General features: G+C 39.8%; 2 protein-coding genes across 13 annotated transcripts in view; both read left to right on the top strand.

Annotated features, from left to right (window-relative positions):
• Positions 1-2,367, top strand: part of FAM135A (family with sequence similarity 135 member A) — a 136,477-nt gene extending 134,110 nt beyond the window's left edge. For all 11 annotated transcript variants that reach the window (XM_005659250.3, XM_013992626.2, XM_003121274.5 and 8 more), the window contains one exon: positions 649-2,367. In XM_005659250.3, the coding sequence (XP_005659307.1) occupies positions 649-854 (206 nt within the window). In that variant the 3' untranslated portion in view covers positions 855-2,367. The remainder of the gene's footprint in view (positions 1-648) is intronic.
• Positions 7,755-24,510, top strand: part of SMAP1 (small ArfGAP 1) — a 220,621-nt gene continuing 203,865 nt past the window's right edge. The window contains exons 1-2 of one of the 2 annotated variants that reach the window (XM_021089443.1): positions 7,755-7,986; positions 16,010-16,159. In XM_021089443.1, coding sequence (XP_020945102.1) covers positions 7,770-7,986; positions 16,010-16,159 — 367 coding nt within the window. In that variant the 5' untranslated portion in view covers positions 7,755-7,769. Of the gene's footprint in view, positions 7,987-8,061; positions 8,422-16,009; positions 16,160-24,510 lie in introns of those variants that run through there. The other variant, XM_021089451.1, reaches the window with a different exon arrangement.

Raw genomic sequence — 24,510 nt, forward strand, 5'->3', positions numbered from 1 at the left:
GACCTGAAGCTACAACTCAGATTTGACCCCTCGCCTGGGAACCTCCATATGCTGTGGGTACGGGCCTAAAAAGCAAAAAAAAAAAAAAAAGGCAGAACCAAGCATTAAATAAACATGCAGAACATGCAGACCAAGAAAAAAATAAAAAATTATTTTTGATCTTTGAGCCAAACTCACATTGTTCCTCCGATTATGGGAAGTTTCTCTTCTTTCTCAAAATAATTTGGAAATATATGAAATAATGTTGACTGCCATGGAAACTTTTTTAAAGTACTTGCTCTAGACTGGAGTTTTAAATTTTGACTAATCAGAATTTCTCCGCATGGGTATTTTATTTCATTGTAAGTCATGAGTGACTTAATATTGAAGAATACTGTTTGTTCTGTTGTATTCATTCTTTTAATTTAAAACATCAAGTTGACAATAATATATAATAAATTTGTTATTTTACTTGGCTCAATAATATGGTTGTATTTTCTCTAAAACAGTCTCAAAAATTATATTCCAGACGAAAACCTTTTAAAAGACATTTTTCTGCTTTAAATGGAAATAATATAACTAATTTTATAAATTACATAAAAGTTGTCATAGAATTTTTTTCCAGTCATTCATGTGAACTGATTTTCGTATTTTCTGTTTGTTCCATAGGACAGATTTATTCAGAAATGATTCACAACTTGCTTCGCCCAGTTCTGCAAAGCAAGGACTGTAATTTGGTTCGCTACAATGTCATCAATGCATTGCCCAATACAGCCGATTCACTCATTGGGAGAGCTGCACATATAGCTGTTCTTGATTCGGAAATATTTTTAGAGAAATTCTTCCTGGTTGCCGCCCTCAAATATTTCCAGTAGGATAAAAACATTATTAGAGACTTGACAATTACCTCATTCAACAATGATTCAAATAATGTATTATATTAAACTGTAGATGCTGATAAGTTCTAAGAAATATTTATACCTTTTTATATTGGAAGATCATTTATATCATCCATGTTTAGAGCTTTTTAAAACATCAACTTTACTTTCTAGGTAATGTGGCTGTGCAATATTTTTTTAATTTTATCTTTTTACTTTTCTATTACTTTTTCATATATTTTGCTACATAAGTATTTCAGTGAAACCTTAAGCCCATATGTATGTCTGATTGTTTATTATTGGCTTTCCACAGTCCTTATATCAGACACATCATACTAGAGGCCATTATTGCTGGAGTAGCTTGGGATTTTAAATTTTCTAGTATTGGGGTATTATTTAGTTAATTATAAATTTTACTTTTAACATTTTACTATGTTTTAACTGGAAATAAAACTATGGCTGCTAAAATATATTTTTTGAAATCAACTCTTTTGCCCTCTCAAACGAGGTGGTTCATATATGACAATGTTATAAAAGTTTTCTATTAAAAAATCATTATTACTGTTGCTAGTAAACATATGTCATGCCTATTAAAATATATTTTCTACTGGTAACTTCAACATTATTTCTCATATTGAATTTTATTACTGGAACTTTTTATGTTCATGTTAGCAGCATCTAGAGATTTTTGAATGTTTGAATGCCCTCTGCCTTGATTTGGTTGCAGTTTTGCTAAATTTGGTAATGTTGCTTGAACTTTCTGACTACATTAACTTTTTTCATGGACTTCCTTGTATATATATAATAACTAAATGTTGAAATTTATGAAATACTTTTATGAATTCAGATAATTTTTAAATATGGTTAAAATTTGTTGAATTGAAGAGTAATGTAAATAAAATAGTTCATGTTTAAAATGGAACAAAATAGCTTTACATGTTTCGTGATACAGATGCAAATGTTTTGATATATATAGCTATTAAGTCTTTTGACTTTATTCAAGGTGCTGAACAGCATTAAATTCACTATTTTCCTTTCCTGTTTTACTTGTGAATATAATAATGCACTAAGGATAGATAGAAAGTCTATTTCCATTTGCCAGTTGTAATGGACAGAAGGTTTTTGTAAGTATGTGTTGTAAAATTGATGCATGTTTATTTTTAGCATTGTGTTATTGCTTCTGCTGTTAATAAATGAGCAAATGACTATCTGGAGGAACAGCTAAAACACTTCCTTATTTTCAGAATACTAGAGGTATATATTTATAATTGAATAGACTCTGTTAATTAACTTTATAGACTAGCGTGATTGTCTAACTTATAGCCTTTGTAAAGTATTTTTGTAATTTACATCATTTGCATATATTAAGTGTAGTTAAAAGAGATCTCATTATTGTGTTCCATAATACTTTACTTTTTTAAAAGTTCATGAAAATTTAATGAATTGACTAAGCAATAATATACCAAGTGCATTGTAACTGGAAAATGTAAATATATGCATTATTCACCAAGTATTTTTGCTATACATATTTTTCATCCTCACATGCCTTGGTCCTGAATTTGAAATACCATCTTTTTTTCTTTTCTTTCTTTCTTTCTTTCCTTTTTTTTTTTAAGTTAATACATTGCCCAATACAGTTACTGTATATTTTTTAAGTTAAAAAAAAAAAAGCTCACCTTCTTCTAAGTCTCAGTAATCCTCCAGGTTTATCAGAGTATTCATTCTTACTCATAATCATATAATTGTATTTAAGGGAAAATTGCTTTATGATCATAGTTGGTTGATTGGTTGTTGGTTGTTTTTTAACACAGTTTTAAAAACCCATCATGGTTTCAAGTCTAACAGAGTTAACTTCTGATTTACCAGGGAAACTATCTTAAGCTCTTCACCTCCAAATTACAGAATACAGAAGTGGAGTGGGAGTCCAAGGAAGAGAGGAAATCATCATCAGAAACAGTATAATTGACTTATTAAAGTTTATACCAGGAAGAATTCTGGGTCCAAGCAACAACAATCACTGTGATTAACTTAAACAGAAAAAGAATTTATTGGAAGAGTAGAGGTAGTTTACAGAATTGGTGGAAAGCTAGAGAACTACTCTTGGAAAACAGAAACCAAAGAAGGCTAGTGATCAAAATTATAGCCAAGTTCTGACTCCAGGGGAGCTAGAGGTTTGTGTATGTTTCTGCTGGCAGGGATGCCTCTGAAAACTAGATTCCAAACACTCCACTTATTTGCATTACTCATTCCAGATTCAAAGTCTGACTTTCTCAAAAGTCTGACTCTTTCAAAGTCTGATGTCTGATTTTCTCAGCTTCCCCAGTCTAAGATGGGACCATTTCTCCTACTAGAATTCACCAAACATATGGAATGGGTTTAATGACTGAGCACTAAATAGAAATAGAAAAACATATCTGAGGTCTACTATAGTCCATCTCTTTGTCTTTCCCACATCTGCAAATGTCGTATTTACATATCTTTTAAAATGCTTCTTCCTAACATAATACTATTAACCCTTATCCAGTTTCAAGTCAGGATCTTGGTATTATGTCCATTTCTCCATTTGTAATGATCTTGTCTCAGTAGTTTGCAATCCACAGACAAAATTGTGACTTCCCCACAACCATCCCTACGCATAATAATAGTACTGTTATAGGTAGGAAAGATAAATTAACTGTATAAGCACATGCATAAGCCAATAAGGAAAAAAATATAGCTAGAGTAGTGATTTGCAAGTTCCTTTGGTGAACTCCAGGACCACATGACAGACCACCTGAAGCAGAATCTCCAGGGTAAGATATAGGTAGCAGCATGGTTAATGTCCCAAAACTCTCTGTTATTAAAAAAAAAAAAAAAAAAAAAACTTTGGCAAATATAGCCCTCAGTTCTTGAGGCTAGATGATCTTGACTTGTCACCACTGCCACTTATTCCCTCTTTCCTCTGTGTTTGCTCAGCACTTCAACTGACCAGATTTCCTTACCTCCTCTGTGACCAAGAATCTGAGGCTTGAGTGGTCCTGCCTCTGTGCGGCTGCAATAGTCTTTGCTTATGGTTTACAATTCGACACAATATTGTGAGGAGGTATTCCAGGAGACGAGGTCCCATCTTCTAGTCAGAGTCCTCTCCTTACTCCCTTTTCCCCATGGTCATCAGGGCCCATCACTACAGCCAGCACCAGAACCACTTTTTCTAACTCCTTACCTAGGGGCATGGCCTAAAGATGGCCAGGTGGCAATCCCAACTTCCAGTTCACAAAAAACACTGTGTCCCTTTATACCCAACTCTGAGTACAAAAATTGGTGTGCCGGCAGAATCTGGAACTGTAGATGGCTGGAGCAGTGAAAGGTCTGATATTGTATCTGCTTGTAGTCTTGCTACAGGTTCATGGACACATGGAGACAAGAGACTCCTGGACTAGAAATGAGACTATTACAGTAAAGTAGTAGCTGAAGTGTCAGTATATTTGCACCACTTCCCAGAGCATCAATTCCCACATTGACACAGGGCCATGTGACACATGTATACACAATGCAGGGCTGAGGGCCAAGCAGTTTTTGACCAGGCGGCAAACAGGCCAGTTCTTTCCCACAGAAGAGCAGCAGTTAAGTGGTAGTAATGCTGGGGTTGCCTTGACCTACATAGATACACACATGACTAGCTACAGAAACTGCCCTGCATCAGGAAAACAGTTGCAGCTGGCATACTCAGCAATACATGCAGAGACACTTGGGACCCATGGTGGACTGTCTCCCCACAATGGGAAGTGAAACACATGGGCAAGGTGTCAGAACACCAAGGTGTCCATCCCTTTGCTACTCCTTGGACCCTGTTATTCTGTCCGCAGATAACACTGAATACTGTTAACTCATTTGGGGGTATATGCCAAATCCTTTAGGACAGCAACCCAAAGTATATTTTCTCATCTGGTTCCAAAGTAAACCTTTAACAGGGCTGTCCTATCAGACTTGCCTCTGGTCTGATGGAATATGTGATGTAAGGCTAGTTAATCCCACAGGCATCAGTGAGTTCTTTGGTAAGAAGTAATGTTGTGTGTGTAAAGTGTACAGTATACAAGGCATCCAGTAAGTCCACAGGTGGAGTGTGTAAAAGAAGCATAAGTTGGGAGTTCCCATTGTGGCTCGGTGGGTTACAAACCTAATATCCATGAGAATGTGGGTTCAATCCCTGGCCTTGCTCACTGGGCTAAGATCTGGCATTGCCACGAACTGTGGTGTAGGTTGCAAACATGGCTTGGATCTGGTGTTGCTGGGGCTGTGGTGTAGGCTGCCAGCTATAGCTCCAATTCAACCCCTAGCCTGGGAACTTCCGTATGCTACGGGTACAACCCTAAAAAGCAAAAGAAAAGAAAAAAAAAAAAAAAGACACATAATTGTCTATTCTTACAGAACAAATTGCTACTTCATTTCAGTAGGGTCCTCTTATAATCAAACTTGCCACTCAGGCTATACAGTACTCTATCAGGGGATCAGGCTGGTCACTGCAAGTAGTGGTGCTAATCCATCACTCTTAGCAGGGAAAAAGACTATGTTAAAAATACTGGCAGGTCTCCACACCACCACGGCTCCCTTCTTAGTGGCGGCACTGAGCAAACACAGCTGTAGGGAGGGGAGGAGGCTGACCAATGCCTACAGAGTGGTCATTGTGGTAGGCAACCTCTAAAATGCCTTCGGTGATCCCCTTCCATTTGAGGTGGACTGGATCTGCTCATTCTCTTCTCATGATGGAATTCAACAAAAGTGATAGACATCTCTTCTGAGATCAGATTACAAAACTGTGGCTTTAATCTTAAGCAGTCTCCCTTGTTCTCGTTTGTTCATTGTGTGGAAATACAGCTGCCATTTTGTGAGCTCAACTCTGGAGAAGCCCACATAGCACGGAACTGAAGGAGGCCTTCAGTCCAAAAGCCCACAAGGAACTGAATCCTGCCAATAATCATCTGCTTAAGTTTGAAAGCAGATGCTCCCCTACTCATGCCTCTATGTGAGACTGGAAACCTCATTTGATACTGGAGCCAGAAGCATCCTGGGTTTTTTGTGCTCCTGGATTTCAGATACACAAAAGCTGTGAGAGAATAGATTCTTTATTGTTTTAAGCTACAAAATATTGGTATGATAGGCAGCAATAGATAACATACAGTAATCTTGTTCTGATTAGGACCTTTTTACAACGGGAGCCTTCTTTTGAGCATTCATTGGTACCCAAATATTCTTTTTTTTTTTTTTTTTTTTTTTTTTGGTCTTTTGGGGGCCACACCCATGCGGCATATGGAGTTTCCCAGGCTAGGGGTCGAATCTGAGCTGCAGCTGCTGGCCTATCCCACAGCCACAGCAACCTCGGAGTCCAAGCCACATCTGCAACCTACACCACAGCTCATGGCAACATCGGATCCTTAACCCTCTGAGCGAGGCCAGGGATCAAATCTGTGTCCTCAAGGATACTAATCAGATTTGTTTCCACTGGGCCACGACAGGAGCTCCGAGACCCAAGTATTCTTATGCTTTGGGGTTATTTGGAGAGGACCTGTTCCAAAAACTATTCCAAAATCTCTACATTTTCCCAGTCCCTGACTGACTGTTTGACTAAACCAGTGCCCATGAAAGGATGCAGATCTGTATCTCAAGCTCTATCTCTTCCTAGGCAAAGAGTATAAGATGAAGTTCTGCCTCCGGGAGGATCCTTTTTCTCTCTGCTGTTCCTTGAGGGCCTCTGTTAAATGGTGCTGAAAATGCCAAATCAGTCATTTGCCAGCTGGTCAGTATATTGTACAAAGTCCTCCGTTATCTAGGTTTGAATTTTTCCCTCAGCCAACTTGTCACAGGATCTCAAGACAGTCTGTATGAACTAAGGGTGAAGTGTGTGTGTGTTTGAGATCTACCAAACTAATGCTAATGAAGATTGCTTGGGTTTTGGCCCTGGCCCTGTTCTGTATATATCACTTCCTCCTACTGAAAGGACTCCTTATCTAGGAGGACCAAATGACTCCTGGTTCTTGATGAGAAACTCAGATTGCCTGTCTACCTGATGTTGCTTGGCCAGACATCAGCAGTTCTTAGCTAGCCAAGAACTTTCCTTAAAAATAAAAATAAAAAATTCTAGGCACTCCACTGTGGGTTTTTTTTTTGTTTGTTTGTTTGTTTTTTGTTTTGTCTTTTCTAGGGCCGCTCTCGCGCGGCCATATGGAGATTCCCAGGCTAGGGGTCTAATCGGAGCCATAGACACCTACGCCAGAGCCACAGCAATGCGGGATCCAATCCGCGTCTGCAACCTACACCACAGCTCATGGCAACTCCGGATCATCGACTCACTGAGCAAGGCCAGGGATCGAACCCTCAACCTCATGGTTCCTAGTCGGATTCGTTAACCACTTCAACATGACGGGAACTCCCACTGTGGTTCTGTATAGACTTCCATAGGTTCCTTGAAGCCTCCTGATCTGCCACATGTGCTGGGAACAGCACTGGAGCCGCTGGACCATGAGGGTGGATGCGTGGCGCTACTTCCAGGCAGCTGGACCAGATGGAGAGACTTCTCTTGCTCTACGCTTCACTCAAAACCTCATCTTCCAGGTCACCCAGTCAGTGGGTCAGAACTGACGAACTCAAGAGTTCACTGAACAAGCAGAGATTTTAAAATGTAAAAAGGGAGGACTGCCAGAAAGAAGCCTATTACAGGAACAGAGGAGTAGAAGGTGCCCAACTTGGGGGAAGTGAACAACGATCTTCGCCTCAGATTAAGAGCAACAAATGGAGTCATCCCCTCATCCAGCTTCAGCCATGATTTGGGGTCTTAAACAACACGGGGTTCAGGGCAGTTTGGGTTGTTCTTCGTGAGAAGGTTGAGCCGCTCCACACCCGCCGTTTTTCAGCAGATAGCCCAGTCCAGGGCCTTCGATGGATTCCTGGAGCGGGCCACGGAGGTCCCGCCCCACGGCGTACACAGGCCCCGCCCCACGGGCGGTCCATCCCTCACGCGGTGCTTGCCGGGAGCACACCTCGGCCTTCATCTCCTGTTTGTGCAGTCTCGGAGGCTGTGGGAGGGACGTTATGCCAGTGTCGTGCTTTACTTTGTTGCTGGGTCGTGTCCCAGTCACAGCGTGGAGAGCGGCAAGTAAGGCGCCCAGTTCCGGGGCCAAGGTCGCGGGCGGGGTCGCAAAGGCTAGGGCGTCCGGCTGGGTAGCTGCGCTTGTCCCGGGCTCGGGGGCCCAGGAGCTGCGATCTTGTCTGTCCGGCTAGGGGCCTCTCGCCTCTGCTCTGGGCAGGCTCTTCCCCGCCGGAGCTCGGGTTGGATGTGGAGCTGGAGGGTCCCCAGAGCCCGCCCCGCCGGACAGCTGCTTCCCGCTGACCATGGCTCTGGGTTCGAAAGGGAAGCAAACGTTTCTGGTTATCTGGGGGCGCGCTATGTCTGAAGCTTGTGAAAAGCATGGAAAAGGAGGCTCTTTGGCAATGAGAGTCGTCCTTTACTTACTTAATTTACGTCGAAAAGGACATAATGGCAGTTTACAGTATCTTTTTTAAAGTGGAGAAGTGCGGGATTATGGAGAAGGTAAATAAGTATAATAAAAATTAGATGGTGGGAATTAATTACAGAAAATATGCATGCTTTCAGTAAAACGTTTTTTTTTTTTAAAGGGCGCTTTTTTTTTTTTTTGGCTGCGACCACGGAATGTAACTCAGCATTTTTAAAAACTCATTTTTTTCTGAAAAGTTTCTCACACTATTAAAGACTTAACTCACAAAGTATGCTAAGCATAGTAAGTTGAAAACAGTTCTGGCCTTCATCCTAATGTGCCCCTGATTCCTATGCAGTTTTCCTTTCTGAAATCACTTCTCCCCAAACTACTTCTTTGTTGTAAAAAATTGTAAATGGTCCAGAAATGGATAATATAGAAAGTACAAGTCTTATCCAAACCGCAAGGTAGTAACTGTGTGAAGATTTGTGTTTTCATTCAAAATCCCTTTTTCAGTAGTGTTAAAACCTTAATAATGAAGTATTTGATACCAAAATTTATGTAACACGTGTAAGAAGCAAAGCCGACACTTATGAACCCATTCTCCAACTTAAGAAATAGAATATTTCCATTGCCAACCAGCTATCTGTGTGCTTCCTGAGGCAATTGTGTAACTGTGTTTTTGATCTTAATGGAAATGGCTTCATATCATTTGTATTATTATACTTGCCTTTTTCAACCACTATTTTTAGATTTGTCCATATTGATATATGATGTTGTAGGTATTCACATACCATACATTTTTCCTTTCTCCTTCCCGCTGAGAACATTTGTGTAATTCTAGACCCCAGGATTGGCTGCTACACATCTTGTGTACATTGTGGATGTACTTGCACCAGGGGTTGAGTTCCTGGAACACATGGTATAGGCCTGATCCAGTTTTACAATGTGATACCAAGTTGTAAAGGCATTTTCCATTTCTACTGGCAATTTATACTTCTTCCAGGAGTATATTAGAGTTTCTGTTGCTCCACATATTTGCCAACACTTGATATCAGAAAATTTAATTTTTATCTGCCTATAGAGTATTGAAGTTGTATTATGATTTTGTTTCTCTGGTTAGAGAAGTTGAATATCTTTTAAAAGTTTTTAGCTCTTTTTTTGGCAAAATATCTCTTCATTTTTTTATTGGGTTCCTTGTCTTTCATATTATATTCCTTCTTTTTTTTTTTTTTTTTTTTTTGTCTTTTTGCCTTTTCTAGGGCCGCTCCCGAGGCACATGGAGGTTCCCAGGCTAGGGGTCTAATCGGAGCTGTAGCTGACGGCCTACGCCACAGCCACAGCAATGCAGGATCCAAGCCGCATCTGCGAACTTCACCACAGCTCACGGCAATGCCGGATCCTTAACCCACTGAGCAAGGCCAGGGATTGAACCCGAGACCTCGTGGTTTCTAGTCGGATTCGTTAACCACTGCGCCACGACGGGAACTCCACATATTTATATTCTTTACATATATTTGAACACTACGTTTTTTTGTCATGTAAGTGGCAGCTCTGTTGAGGATAGAGGGAATGAAAAGTGCTTACCAAACTGAGAAGGCATCTTGAGATGTATAAAAACACAATTGACTTATTTATTGATTTTGTATCCAGTAAGCTGGTTAAATTATTAATTTAAATATTTATTATTTGCAGATTTTGGTGGGGGTGGTGCTGTGTTAGATAGACACAAATATTACGTATAAATAATAAAAATCTAGTTTCTTCCTTTCCAATCTTTGTATCTTTTTCTTTTCTTTTCTTTTTTCTTTTTCTTTTTCTTTTCTTCTTTTTTTTTTTTTTTTTTTGCTTTTTAGGGCTGCACCCATAGCATGTGGAGGTTCCCAGGCTAGGGCTCAAATTGGAGCTGCAGCTGCCAGCCTGCACCACAGTCAAAGCAACACCAGATTCAAGCCTCGTCGGCAACCTACACCACAGCTCACTGCCTCACTGGATCCTTAACCCACTGAGCAGGGCCAGGGATTGAACCCATGTCCTCATGGATACTAGTCACATTCGTTACCACTAAGCCCCAACGGGAACTCCTATATCTTTTTTTTTTTTCTCTTGTTTTTCTGTCTATGCTCATCAGATTTCTAGTACTGTGGTGATAGGTATCTTAGCTTGTGCATAGTTGTAAAGAGAATATGTTCATATTGTATCATGTAATATTATCTGTAGATGTGCCTTTTATTAGGTTAATAAAGTCACCTGTTATTTCTAGAAGGATTTGTTGGGGGAGGTGTGTATGTAGTTATCTGTTTTTTAAGACTGAACAGATCTTGAAATTTACTTAATTCATTTTTCTTCATCTCATTCGGGTGATTATATCATTCTTCTCCTTTAATCTGGTGGATTGGTGAATTATGGATTTTTCTAGTGCTGAGTCACTCATTACTAGAAAATATTCAAATTGATCACAATGATTATATTTTTAATATAATATTGGATTTGGTATGATAATATTTTGTTTAGAAATGGGCCTGTAACTTTCCTGTCTTGCAATTTGCTTTTCTAGTTTTGAAATTAAGGTTATTCCAGCCTCTTACAAAGAATTCAAGAATGTTCTCATCCTTTTCTTTGTTGAACTTTTTTTTTTTAGGGCCGCACGCATGGCACATGGAAATTCCCAGGCTAGGGGTCCAGTTGGAGCTGTAGCTGCTGGCCTGTACCACAGCCACAATGCCAGATTTGAGTTGAGTCTGTGACCTACACTGCAGCTCATGGCAACAATGGATCCTTAACTCACTGAGCAGGGCCAGGGATCAAACCCTCATCCTCATGGATACTAGTTGGGTTCATTACCACTGAGCCACAATGGGAACGCCAAGATTTTTTTTTTCCTAAGATTGAAATTATTCATTCCTTGAATGTTTACTACAACCTGCCTGTAAAACTATCTAGACCTCCTCATTTCTTTGAGGGAAGATTTTAAATTACTGGTTTAATTTTTCTATTGATAATTGTGGTATTTCTCTTGTCAGTTTTTTGTTTTTTGTTTTTTTCTTTTTTCTTTTTCTTTTTATGGCTGCACCTGCAGCATTTGGAAGTTCCTGGCCCAGGGGTTAAGTTGGAGCTGCATCTGCAGGTCTCTGTCATAGCCATAGCAACATCAGACCCGAGCCACATCTGTGACCTATGCTGCTGCCTGTGGCAACACCAGGTCCTTAAACCACTGAGCAAGGCCAGGGATCTAAGACACAACCAGGGATCTAATGCACATCCTCATGTACACTATGTCATGTTCTTAACCTGCTAAACCACAAACGGGAACTTCCAAGTCAGTTTTGATAAGTTAAGTTTTTCTAGAAAATTACTCATTCTGTAAACATTCAATACATAGGCATAAAATTCCTGTTTTTTTTTTTTAATTTTTGCTTTCTCTATAGCTATATACTGTTTTTCTTATTTATCTTGCCTTATGTTGTTTTTTGCATTTTGGTTTTTTTTTTTTTTTTGTCTTTTTTTTTTCTGTCTTTTTGCTATTTCTTGGGCTGCTCCCGCGGCATACGGAGGTTCCCAGGCTAGGGGTCCAATCGGAGCTGTAGCCACCGGCCTATGCCAGAGCCACAGCAACTCAAGATCCGAGCCGCATCTGCAACCTACACCACAGCTCACGGCAACGCCAGGTCGTTAACCCACTGAGCAAGGGCAGGGACTGAACCCACAACCTCATGGTTCCCAGTCAGATTCGTTAACCACTGCGCCACGACGGGAACTCCTTGTTTTTGTTTTCATTTTTTCATACTAGCCTTACCAAAGACTTCACAGTAGTTTTAGTCTTTTAAGAGAACCAACTTTGGTTTTGTTGCTTTTCTTAGTTTTACATCTTTTGTTATTTTCTTCTCTTACTGTTATTATTTTCTTTCCATTTTCTGTGGGTTCCCCCCCACCCACCCCTTTTTTAGGAAACCTGGAAATAGTGCATCTCACCAGCCTGTCTTAGGTCAGGCTACAACCATACAGTAGGTGGCTTAAACATCAGATATTTGTTTTTCACAGATACAGAGGCTGGGAAGTCCAAGATCAAAATGCCAGCACATCTGGTCTCTGATGCGAGCTTTCTGGTTTGCAGATTACTGTCTTCCCATTGACTCCTCATGTGGCAGCCAGCAGAAGACCCTACAAGCTCTCATATCACTTCTTAAAAGGTCACTAATCCTTCTATGAGGGCTCCACCCTCATGACCTACTTGCCTCCTAAAGGCCCCATCTCCTAATATTATTGCATCAGGGGATAGAGAGTCAACATATGAATTTTGCAGGGACATAAACCTTCAGTCCACAACACTGGTCCTTTTTTTGAAACATGGTAATGATTCTGTTCATAAAAAAAGCATACAGCTAGATTTTGGTGGGGTTTTCTGTCTTTTTAAGACCACACCCGAGGCACATGGAAGTTTTCAGGCTAGGGGTCCACTTGGAGCTGTAGCCACAGCCACAGCAACACAGGATCTGAGCCATGCCTGCAACCTACACCACAGCTAATGGCAACGCCAGATCCTTAACCTTCTGAGTGAGGCCAGGGATCGAACCTGTGCCCTCATGGATGCTAATCAGGTTCGTTAACCACTGAGCCATGATGGGAACTCCCAGATTTTGGTGGGTTTCTGTTTTGAAGCCTGACAGTCTATACCTTTTAACTGGAGAGTTCAATACATTTATTATTATAGTTACTGATCAAATTGGCTTTATTTCGGGAGTTCCTGTCGTGGTGCAGTGGTTAACGAATCCGACTAGGAACCATGAGGTTGCGGGTTCGATCCCTGCCCTTGCTCAGTGGGTTAAGGATCCGGCGTTGCCATGAGCTGTGGTGTAGATTGCAGACGCGGCTCGGATCACGCGTTGCTGTGGCTCTGGCGTAGGCCGGTGGCTGCAGCTCTGATTAGACCCCTAGCCTGGGAACCTCCATATGCCGCTGGAGCGGCCCAAGAAATGGCAAAAAGACAAAAAAAAAAAAAAAAAAAAAAAATTGGCTTTATTTCTACCATTCTGTTTTTTGCACTTTCATCATACTTTGCTTGAATTCAATGTTCTTTCAGTTTTTTTTCCCCCTCTGCTGGCTTTGAAGATACATATTGCCTTTTATTTGTTAACCATGAAGTCTAAATGCATGCTTAAGGAAGTCAAAAGTTAGTATCTTTCTTCTCTTCCTAAACAATACAGGGCTTAAAAATGCTATGAATTTACTTGCCCTCCATCTTTGTTGTTCAGCCTTTGAGGGATGTTTGTATTCTCAGGTATATGTTAGGGTGAGATTGTATGGTAGCACAAATCAGTGTTACTGTTACAGTTTTATATAGTCAATATGCAATTTTTTTTTTTGTCTTTTCTAGGGCTGCACTCGTGGCTTATGGATGTTCCCAGGAGGGGTCTAATCGGAGCTGTAGCCGCCAGCCTACGCCAGAACCACAGCAACTTGGGATCCAAGCCACGTCTGCGACCTACACCACAGCTCATGGCAATGCCAGATCCTTAACCCACTGAGCAAGGGCAGGGATCGAACCCACAACCTCATGATTCCTAGTCAGATTCATTAACCACTGAGCCACAATGGGAGCTCCAATATGCAAAATTTTTACTTTCTGTTTCTATCTAAACTTCACTTCTTGGATTGATCTCTTAAAGTACATTGTTTAGAAGTTCCCTTTGGTGACAGTGCTTTGTGATGGTTTCTCAGTGTTTTTTTTTTTTTTTTTTTAAATATATAGTTTATTTTCAATCTGAGAATCTGGTTTTATTTCTCTCCTGCTTTTGAAAGGTAGTTTCAATGGATATGTCGTTTTCTCACAGCTCTATCTTCTGACTCTGTCTTCTACCACCACCCCAACTGGTTTATATGCATATTTTATTTATTTTCTTTTTTCTCTTTTCAGGCTGCATCTGCAGCATATCAAAGTTTCCAGGCTAGGGGTTGAATCTGACCTGCAGCTGCCAGCCTATGCCCCAGCCACAACAAGGCCAGATCCAAGCTGCATTTGCAAACTATGCCACAGCTCACAGCAGCGTTGGATCCTTAACCCACTGAGCAAGGCCAGGGATCAAACCATGTTCTCATGGACACTATGTAGTGTTCTCAACCCACTGAGCCATAACGGGAACTCCTGTGTGCACATTTTAAAGTCTTCCAGCTCACTCACTTTTCACATTTTCTGAATGAGCTTCCCCTAGTCCTGGCCTCTAATGGCTATGTATTCAGCTTAGGCTCCAAAGACTGGCCCCTCTCTGATATCCTGAGAGCTCTGTACCCCAGGCTGTAGGGGAGAAGGACACAAGTTATGTAGCATTTATCTTACTAGGCTGCTTTGATAGTTTATCATTATTTACTTTCTTAAAGATTCTTCCTCTGATTTAGAAATGTTTTGTCTTTTTTTTTTTTTTTTAACCTTTCTAGATTCTTTATGGCTGTAGCGTTTTAGCATGTCTGATTTCTGAGGTTGCCAAAACAGGTGTTGAAAAGTTGTTTTTATTTTTTATTGGTGATTCACTCTCTTTCATTTGCTTTTATTGTTCTTTTAGAAGGTCATCTTCTTGCTTATAATGTACTTGTAAATACAGTGCACTTCTAAATAGGTTTTATACCTGGAGGTGAAAAATCTGATGTGGGTCTCTCTGGGCTGGAACCAAAGTGTTAGGGTTGTCTTTCCTTCAGAGGCTATAGGGGAAAGTCTCTTTCCTCCCTTTTCCAGCTTCCAGAGGCTGCCCAGTTTCCTTGACTTGTTGCCCCTTTCCTCTGTCTTTAAGGCCAACAACATTGCCAAGTCTGTCTTACATCACCATCTCTCAGATTCTCTCTTCCTCTTTAAGGGCCTTTGTGATTACAGTGGATGGACCAGGTAACCCAGGAAAGTCTTTCATCTGAGTAGCAACCACAGTTCCATCTGCTACCTAACTCTCCTTCATCTTGTGACCTAACCTACATATAGGTTCCAGAGAGTAGCTTCTCACTCTCTTTTGGGACTGTTATTCTGCTTGCCACAGTGGTGTGACCAGAACTTGTACCCATCTCTATCTGTCTCTAAAGCCATTCCTTCAGGAAGTTGGAAGGCCCCAGCCCTGAGGTCATTTCTCAGAGTGGTTTTGCCCTTATTGAACTTTATCTGAAGAAGGGTGGTATAACTTTCATAATACTCCAAGTTTACCTTTTTCATTATAACCTAGAGAGAAAGTGAACTCGTTTAGACATTGCAGATACCCAACACATGTTTAAAAGTTTAATTGGCAGAAGAAAGACCATGATTAGGATTTAAATATAAGATTATTAAATACAGTTCCTTGTAACTTCTAGAGATTTAAATACTAAATATTGTCATTGAAATGTTCCTACTACTTAGTTACTTTTAATGATCTGATCCCTGATATTTTGGCATTGCTTCAGACAGGAATACGTATTTTATATATAAGTTTTTACAATTTTGATAATGGTTGACTAACTTCTTTTCAAACTGATAGCATTGGTTGCCTCCAAGGAAGAGAACTGGCTGGCTGAAAGATTGGGACAGATGGAAGAATTGTCAGTGAATGTCCTTTTATACATTTTAACTTTGATAAATATAAATGTGGAAGCTTGAATCAGCGAAAGTATCAAATTTTGGAGCAGAATAAATGAACAGGTCCTATTTTTTCACTGTTTTTACTCTGCTAGGATCACCTCTGCTATGTTATCCTTTGAGGAAAATGAGTTCTCAAGGAGAGAAATCTGAACAAATCAAACAACCCCTTAAGAAGCCAAAGTTACCAGAAGGTCGTTTTGATGCACCAGAAGATTCCAATTTAGAGAAGGAACCACTGACAAGTGAGTATAGTGAAGCTTCTCTCTTAATTTTTGAGTTCTCAAATAAAGTGTTTTAGATATTGAGAAAAAAAAATGAAGGAAGCATGTTATTGTTTATTTCTTTTTGTTGTTGTTGTTGTTGTTGTTGTTGTTGTTGTTGTTGTTGCTATTTCTTGGGCCGCTCCCGCGGCATATGGAGGTTCCCAGGCCAGGGGTTGAATCGGAGCTGTAGCCACCGGCCTACACCAGAGCCACAGCAACGCGGGATCTGAGCTGCATCTGCAACCTACACCACAGCTCACGGCAACGCCGGATCATTAACCCACTGAGCAAGGGCAGGGACCGAACCCGCAACCTCATGGTTCCTAGTCGGATTCGTTAACCACTGCGCCACAACGGGAACTCCAGCATGTTATTGTTTATAATCCGTCATTAACAATGAATAAAATTACCATATTGACCATCAATGTGGGATGGGTTTAAAAAAAAAAGATTTCAGGCCTCTAGCAATGATTATGTTTGATCGATTGATTGATGTTAACTCATTGGTCACATGACAAAATATATGAATTAAGACCTACTTTGATGCAAATAACAGAAACTTAGTTGAGCAAGTTTAAGCAGAGGGTAGAATAGGTTGTTATTAAGGTTCAGGGGACAGGTGAGGCTCCCTAGGGCAGTAACGTTTCTGGGCCTTGGAAGAAGGCCGGGGTCTCAGGACTAAGCACTGTCTGGAAACCGGGATGTTCTCCCTCATTCTCATGTCCCTGATCACTACTCTTCATTATTTTCTGTTTCCAGACTTCCTTCTGAGTCCATTGGTCAGAAAGTTACTGCTCCTAGGGTGTTTCTGTTGTAGCTCAGCAGGTTAAGAACACAACTATCATCCCTGAAGTTGGATGGCCTTGCTCAATGGGTTAAAGATCCAGTGTTGCTGCAAGCTGAAGTGAAGATCCCAGATGCAGCTAGGATCTGGCATTGCTGTGGCATAAGCCAGCAGCTGCAGTTCCGATTTGACCCCTAGCTTGGGAACTCCCATATGCTGCAGGGACAGCCCTAAAAAAAAAGAAAGTTACTGCTCCTAGCCGCTACTCAGTTTAAAAGAACAACCAGACTAAAAATACAGTTTCTTAGTTCTAATTTCAAGTTCCTTAAGAAGAGAGTTCATTTGCCCAGCTTCAGTCAGGTGGCCATGGCCAAATCAACCAGAGCAGGCCCTGGCCGGGGTCATAGGTGAACTTGGTTGTTCTCGCTGTAGCCACATGGTTGGCGAAAGAGAAGGGGAGGTTTGGGGAGTAAAGAGGTTTTATGAGGGAGGTGGGGTGATAGACTAAACATTATTTTGTATTCAATATATGTAAAATTAGGCTATAGCTTAAGGCTTTGGGAGCTTTATTTTCATTCTGTAGTCTTTTGTACCTGTGAATTGTGAACATGTACAAGTATTAGCTATTCAAAATATAACATTTCATACAGCATAAATGTAAACATACCATTTGAACTTTGGCAAGAGTGCCCTTCTCATCTGATTTTTCCAGTTTCATAAGAGCTACCTCATCTATGTAGTGAAGCATCCTAGGCAAAGAAGATACCAGTAGAGGATACGGGGACCTGTGTCTGGAACTCTTTCTGGAATATAAAAGCTTTTGGGATTTGCTTATTATTTACATATTTCAGTTTATAGGACTTTACCAAGCCCAATCTAATAAACGGATCAACCAACCAAGATGATGGAGACTTTAAAAAAGTTGTTGTAGCATTGTGAATGTATTTAATGCCACTGAATTCATGTATTTAATGCCACTTAAAAATGGTTAAGATGATAAACATTATATATATTTAATACCAAAAAAAAGAGGAAAAAAGCATATTTCAAAAGGTAATCATCTATTTCACTTGGTGTTAGGCACCCATCTTAATTTTTTAGTCATTGTTTTTCAATCTTCGTTTTATCTAAACAACCCTGGGCTCTTTTTTAAGCTCCTCTGCCTCTGCTCAACTCTCACATGTAGGTATTTGCCAGGCCTCTGTCTTGAGCCCCGTAAGCATTCCTACAGAGAGCTCATATCTTCCTGAGATGATCTGAAGTATCGCATATATGTTGGTGATTCACACAATAATACCTCTAGTCAGACCTCTCTCCTGATCTTCTCCTATCTATAACTATAGGGTCTTTGCTTGCATGTTCTAAACATATCTCAAAATTAATAATCTAAAACTATATTCATCATCGTCTTTTTGGTTCCCTCTCACCTCTCTACCCTATCTACTACATCCCCAAGCCTGAAATGTGGGGGTAATCCTTTCCTCCTGCCTCTTCCTGTGTCCTAGATCCAATCACTAACCAAGTCTTGTTGCTTCTACCCTCCTCACATCTCTCAAATTCACCTCCTCTTACCCATCCTACCCATGACAAGTCTGTCGTCTTCCCTCTTGTCTGCCTTTTAGTCTTGTCTCCCTTCCCCTAGTACATACCTCATTCTAAGGAAAATATATAGGTTGTACCTTTGCAGAGAGTAGGTTTTGTTTTGAAGATGATATGATTGTTTGCAGCTAGGCACCTTGTTTGATGGAAAGGTGAATAAGGATAGGAAAATAGGATACATAAATAACTATGAACAGGATATTATGTGGTAACTGACATGGGAGATACAATACATAGAAAAGGGTCAAGGAAAGGTAGACAAAAGAGATAACATTTGAGGTGAGGTCTAAAGGAAAAATAAATTGTGGTGAGTAGATAAGGAGTGGTGGGGAGGTGTTTCAATAAAAGAGAGAAAGGAATGGTCAAAAGAAAAGAGGCTGGGGAATGTGACACATGCAAATCAGCTAATGGGCCTCTTGGGCTGCAGCATAAAGCGTCTCTGGTGAATTAATAGAATATAAGGCTAGAAAAGTAGAATTGGTTCAAATCTGAGAAGCCCTGAAGTACCAGGTTATGGTGTATGGGCTTTTTGCAGTAAACAGTGAGGAAAGCATTGAGTGTTCTTAGATAGAGATTGTTTTAATCTGCTTTCTTAAAGTATAATCTGCATATAATAAAAATGACTCGTTTTAAAAGTGGCTACAGCTCCAATTCAACCCCTAGCCTGGGAACCTTCACATGTAGCAGGTGCAGCCCTAAAAAGACAAAATATATATACATATGAGGAAATGATGACTGAAAACATCCATAATCTGAAGATAGAAACAGATAACCAGGTACAGAAAGCACAGAGTCCCAATGAGATGAAACAGACCCACACCAAGACAAATTAAAATGACAGAAGTTAAAGAGAATTCTAAAGGCAGCAAGAGAAAAAGTCACATTCAAGGAAATCCCTATAAATTTATCAGCAGATTTCTCTGCAGAAACTGTGCAGGCCAGAGGGAGCAGAATAGAATGAGCAAATGAGTGCTTCAAATAAGCAAAAACTAAGAGTTCATCAATACCAGATTTAACCCTCAAAGAAATTTTCTTTCTCTCTCTCTCTTCTTCTTTCTTTCTTTCTTTCTTTCTTTCTTTCTTTCTTTCTTTCTCTCTCTCCCTCTCTCTCTCTCCCTCTCCCTCTCTCTCCTTCCTTCCTTCCTTCCTTCTTTCTTTCTTTTCCTTCCTTCCTTCTTTCTTCCTTTCTTTCACCCTAGAGGAAATGTTGAAGGGATTTCACTAAGTGGAAAAGAAGCCATAGGAAAGGGGAAATCCTGTTAGGAAAGGCAAATATATAGTAAGAACTGAGGATCAACCTTAAGTGTAAGCCAGTACAAAGATTAAAACAAACAAACAAACAAAAAGTGTAAAAGCAACTATAACTACAGTAATAGTTAAGGGATAAACATGATGATGTAAAATACAAGATCAAAAATTAAAAATGTACAGGAAAGGAGTAAAAAATGTATCTTTTAGACAGTGTTTGAACTTAAATGACTATCTCTCACCTCTGGTACCCAGAGCTACAGCAGTGACAATGCTAGATCCTCAACCCACTGAGATGCAAGGGAACTCAATTCTTGCTTCCTTTGTTGTAGATTAATTGACTGTAGGTGCATGGATTTACTGTTCTATTCCATTGATCTATGTGTCTGTTTTTGTGCTGGTACCATCCTGTTTTGATTACTGCATCTTTTTCAAAGAAGACATACAGTTGGCTAAACATAAAAAGATGTTGGAGTTCCCGTCGTGGCGCAGTGGTTAACGAATCCGACTGGGAACCATGAGGTTGTGGGTTCGGTCCCTGCCCCTGCTCAGCGTGTTAACGATCCGACGTTGCCGTGACCTATGGTGTAGGTCGCAGGTGTGGCTCGGAACCCGAGTTGCTGTGGCTCTGGCGTAGGCCGGTGGCTACAGCTCTGATTCGACCCCTAGCCTGGGAACCTCCATATGCCACGGGAGTGGCCCAAGAAATAGCAAAAAAAAAAAGACAAAAAAAAAAAAAGATGTTCAACATTGCTAATTCTTAGACAATTGCAAATTAAGCCAACAATGACCTATTACCTCACACCAGTCAGAATAGCTGTTATCAAAAACTCTACAAATAGCAAATGTTGGGGAAGATGTCGATTCCCAATGTAAATTGGTGCAACCACAATGGAAAACAGTGTAGAGGTTCCTCAAAAAACTGAAAATAGAACTCTCATGTGGTGCATCAGTTTCACTCCTGTGTATATATCCAAAGAAAATGAAATCTCTAATTTGAAAAGATACATGCACCCCAATGTTCATAGCAGCATTATTTACAGTAGCCATGATGTGGAAGCAACCTTAAGTGTCCATCGACAGGTGAATGGATAAAGAAGATGGAGTGCATCTGTGCACATGGAATATTACTAGCTAGCCATGAAAAAGAATGAAATCTGCTATTCGTAACATTGTGGGTGGTCCTTGAGAATATTATGCTTAGTGAAAAAAGTCAGATGAAGTAAAACAAATTCTCTATTTTATCACTTATATGTGGAACCTAAAAAGTAAAAGAATAATATATATAGCAAAACAGCAACAGACTCATAATATAAAACTAACATGTTACTAGTAGGGAGAGGGAAATCGGGAGGGCTAAGATAGGGGTATTGAATTAAAAGATACAAACCACTCTATAAATTAGATAAGCATTGAAGATATATTGTATAGCACAGAGAATTAACTAAGAGGTTTTATCTTGTAATAATTTTTAATGAAGTATAATCTATAAAAATGCTGAATCACTATACTGTACACCTGAAACTAATATAATACTGTAAATCAACTGTATTCAATAAAATTGAATGAATGAATGAAAGAATGAATAAATAGACATTGTTTAAGAATTGGGATTCTTTCTAATAGCTGATTCCTCTCCTGTTCTTTCCATAAACAAGTCAGTACAGTGGATGGGCAGAGAGCAAGACTGCAGCCAGAATATGTGAATTCAAGCTCATTTTCACCACTTAGTAATTGTGCCACCTTGAGCTCTTTGTTTCATTTTTCTCATCTATAAAATGGAGACAGTACTTTTCCTTTTCCTAAAGGATTATTATGAGGATTAAAAGAGTTAATATGTATAAAGTCCTCAGAATTGGGTCTGACTCAAAATGGATGTTCCCGTTAATGCATAAACCGCTCTTAGGTGCATCAATGGCCATTTCATCTAACCACTTGCCGAAGCCAAAACCATGTGATGAAGAATAATAATTGTCATAGCTGAAATTAATAGAGCATTCTTAGTACCTGCCACTGTGCTAGACCCTTTACATGCATTTCTTTATTTGTCAAGTAGTAAAGCAGGTATGATGGTTGTCTCCATTTCACTGATAAGAAAAATAAGGCATTGAGTCAATGTCATCCTCAAAGTAATCTTGTTTGAAAACCTTGCAAACCCTGTGGATCTGTACTCTGTACTCTCTGCACCCACCTCCTGTTTTAACCCAGCAGCACATAAGCAGCCACTCCCCAGATCAGGGTCTGGGAGCTGCTCTCAGAATTCCAAGTCATTACTGTAGGCAGTAAGTTGATTGGATATGAAAATGTATCCTAAAGTGGAAAACTCAAACTGGGGGAAAAGAACCATGTTTAGAGTTCTTTTAAAGATTGCATAGTAGTAACCTCATTAGTGGCATCTATCCTGTTAATTGTCAGCTCTCCCTCGGAATTGACCATGATGCTTTTCCCATCACCACTGACTGCATTTGTTTTACATCTTCTGTCTTCCTTTAGAATTTCCAGATGATGTTAATCCTATTACCAAGGAAAAAGGTGGACCCAGGGGCCCAGAACCTACCCGATATGGAGATTGGGAGCGAAAAGGACGCTGTATTGATTTTTAAACCACACTTTATTTAAATTTAGTATCTTTTTCAGATTGTGTACATCTGAGTTAACTTGATTATTTTCTTTCTGTATATCCTTTAAGTCATCTAATTTCTAAATGTATTTAAAAATATATATGATAGCTTTGGAAGAAAATATGCTGCTATAAATTAGGGAAGAAGAAATATTTCTATATTAGCACATTAATTTTAATTTAAATGTATTGGGGTTTTTAAGTGATGATTAGAGCTGTGAACTTTTATCTCATCATGTTTCATTTTAAATTAATTGCTTATAAGATACAAGTGTAAATAAAACAACTTTTTAAAAAATTATTTTATTGCCATATGCTAGGTAACAGTGGCTTTTTTTTTTTTTTTTTTTTTTTGGTCTTTTTAGGACCACACCCTCAGCATGGAGGTTCCCAGGCTAGGGGTAGTATTGGAGCTGTACCTGCCAGCCTATGCCACAGCCACAGCAACGAGGGATCTGAGTCGTGTCTGTGACCTATACCACAGCTCATGGCAATGCCGGGTCCTTAACCCACTGAGTGAGGCCAGGGATCGAACCCATGTCCTCATGGATACTAGTCAGGTTCATTAACTGCTGAGCCAGAATGGGAATACCAACAGTGGCTTTTTCAATGTGACTTAATTAGTGTGTTATAGTTTGGTAAGGCCATAGTAACAGCAGAACATCTTTAACTCTGGAGCCAGATTACTTGGGTTCAGATCCCACTCTGCTACTTACTAGCTGTGTGACCTTGGGTAAGTTATTTAACTTCTCATTGCTTCAGTATTCTTACATGTAAATTGGAGAGAATACTAATTCCACCCCATAGGGCAGTTAAGAAGATTAAATGAGCAAATACATGTAAACCATTTGAAGCAGTGCATAGCACATACCTCTCATTAAGTGCTATCTATCCCTAAATCATAAATGTATTTTTCTAAGTCTCTCGATTGCCTGGGGCTGGGGGGTGGGGTGAGATTAAGAAAGTGATAGTTGAAATACTTGAGTTGAAATTGTTTTACGTGAATATAACATTTAAAAAAAATCATTAGTTGGGGAGTTCCAATCGTTGGTCAGTGGAAACAAACCCAACTAGTACCCATGAGCTCACGGGTTTGTTATCTGGCCTCGCTCAGTGGGTTAAGGATCTGGCATTGCCATTAGCTGCAGTGTAGGATGCAGTGTAGGCTCAGATTTGGCATTGCTGTGGCTATGGTGTAGGCCAGCAGCTGTATCTCCGATTCTACCTCTAGCCTGGGAACTTCCATATGCCGCACCTGTAGCCTTAAAAATAAACAGATAAATAAAAATAAAAAATCATTAGTTGGAAAATTAGTGATAATTTGCAGGGGCAAACTGAGCTGAAGTATATATTGGTTTGTTAAACATAAATTCAGGTACAGAGAACTAACATGCAGAGCAGGGGGTTGAGTGGGCCACTGTCATCAGCTTTGATGACTCAAAAGCTCCTATCTGTGGTCTTTGGATAACTGGGCCAGGAAAAATCAAGTCCAGTTTACAGAGCTGGACTGATATGATAGTGAGATGGGAATGCTGCGACTCTGTAAGGCATCCTTACATCAGTTGTCTTTTTTTAGTTAACATTTAACATTTGTTCTTCTCATCGCAGTTACTGCGTATGCTGCTGTGTAGTAACCACATTCCTGTGAAAATTATTCTAAAATTTAGTCAGCATCCAATTAGTTTTCACCAAGTTAACATTCCAGAAATACTATGTTAAATTATTTTGTTAATATTAATTTATGTTTGTTATTTAATGTTGTATAGTTTTGCTTGTGTTCCACACTAATCATTATGATATGAGATAAAGAAAAAACAACTTTTATACTTCAAAATCTAATATAAAATGTTACAACAAAGTGTTGCATTAAAATAATAGAATCCTTAACCTCCATTAGAAGTAACTTGTTTTAGGAGTTCCCACTGCGGCACAATGGGATCAGTGGTATCTTGGGAGGGCTGGGATGCAGGTTCCATCCCTGGCTGGGCACAGTGGGTTAAGGATCCAGAATTGCAACACCTGCAGCTCAGGTCAAAACTGTGGCTCGGCTCTTATCCCTGGCACAGGAGCTCCATATGC

Source organism: Sus scrofa, chromosome 1 (assembly GCF_000003025.6).
Source record: "Sus scrofa isolate TJ Tabasco breed Duroc chromosome 1, Sscrofa11.1, whole genome shotgun sequence".
NCBI lineage: Eukaryota > Metazoa > Chordata > Mammalia > Artiodactyla > Suidae > Sus > Sus scrofa.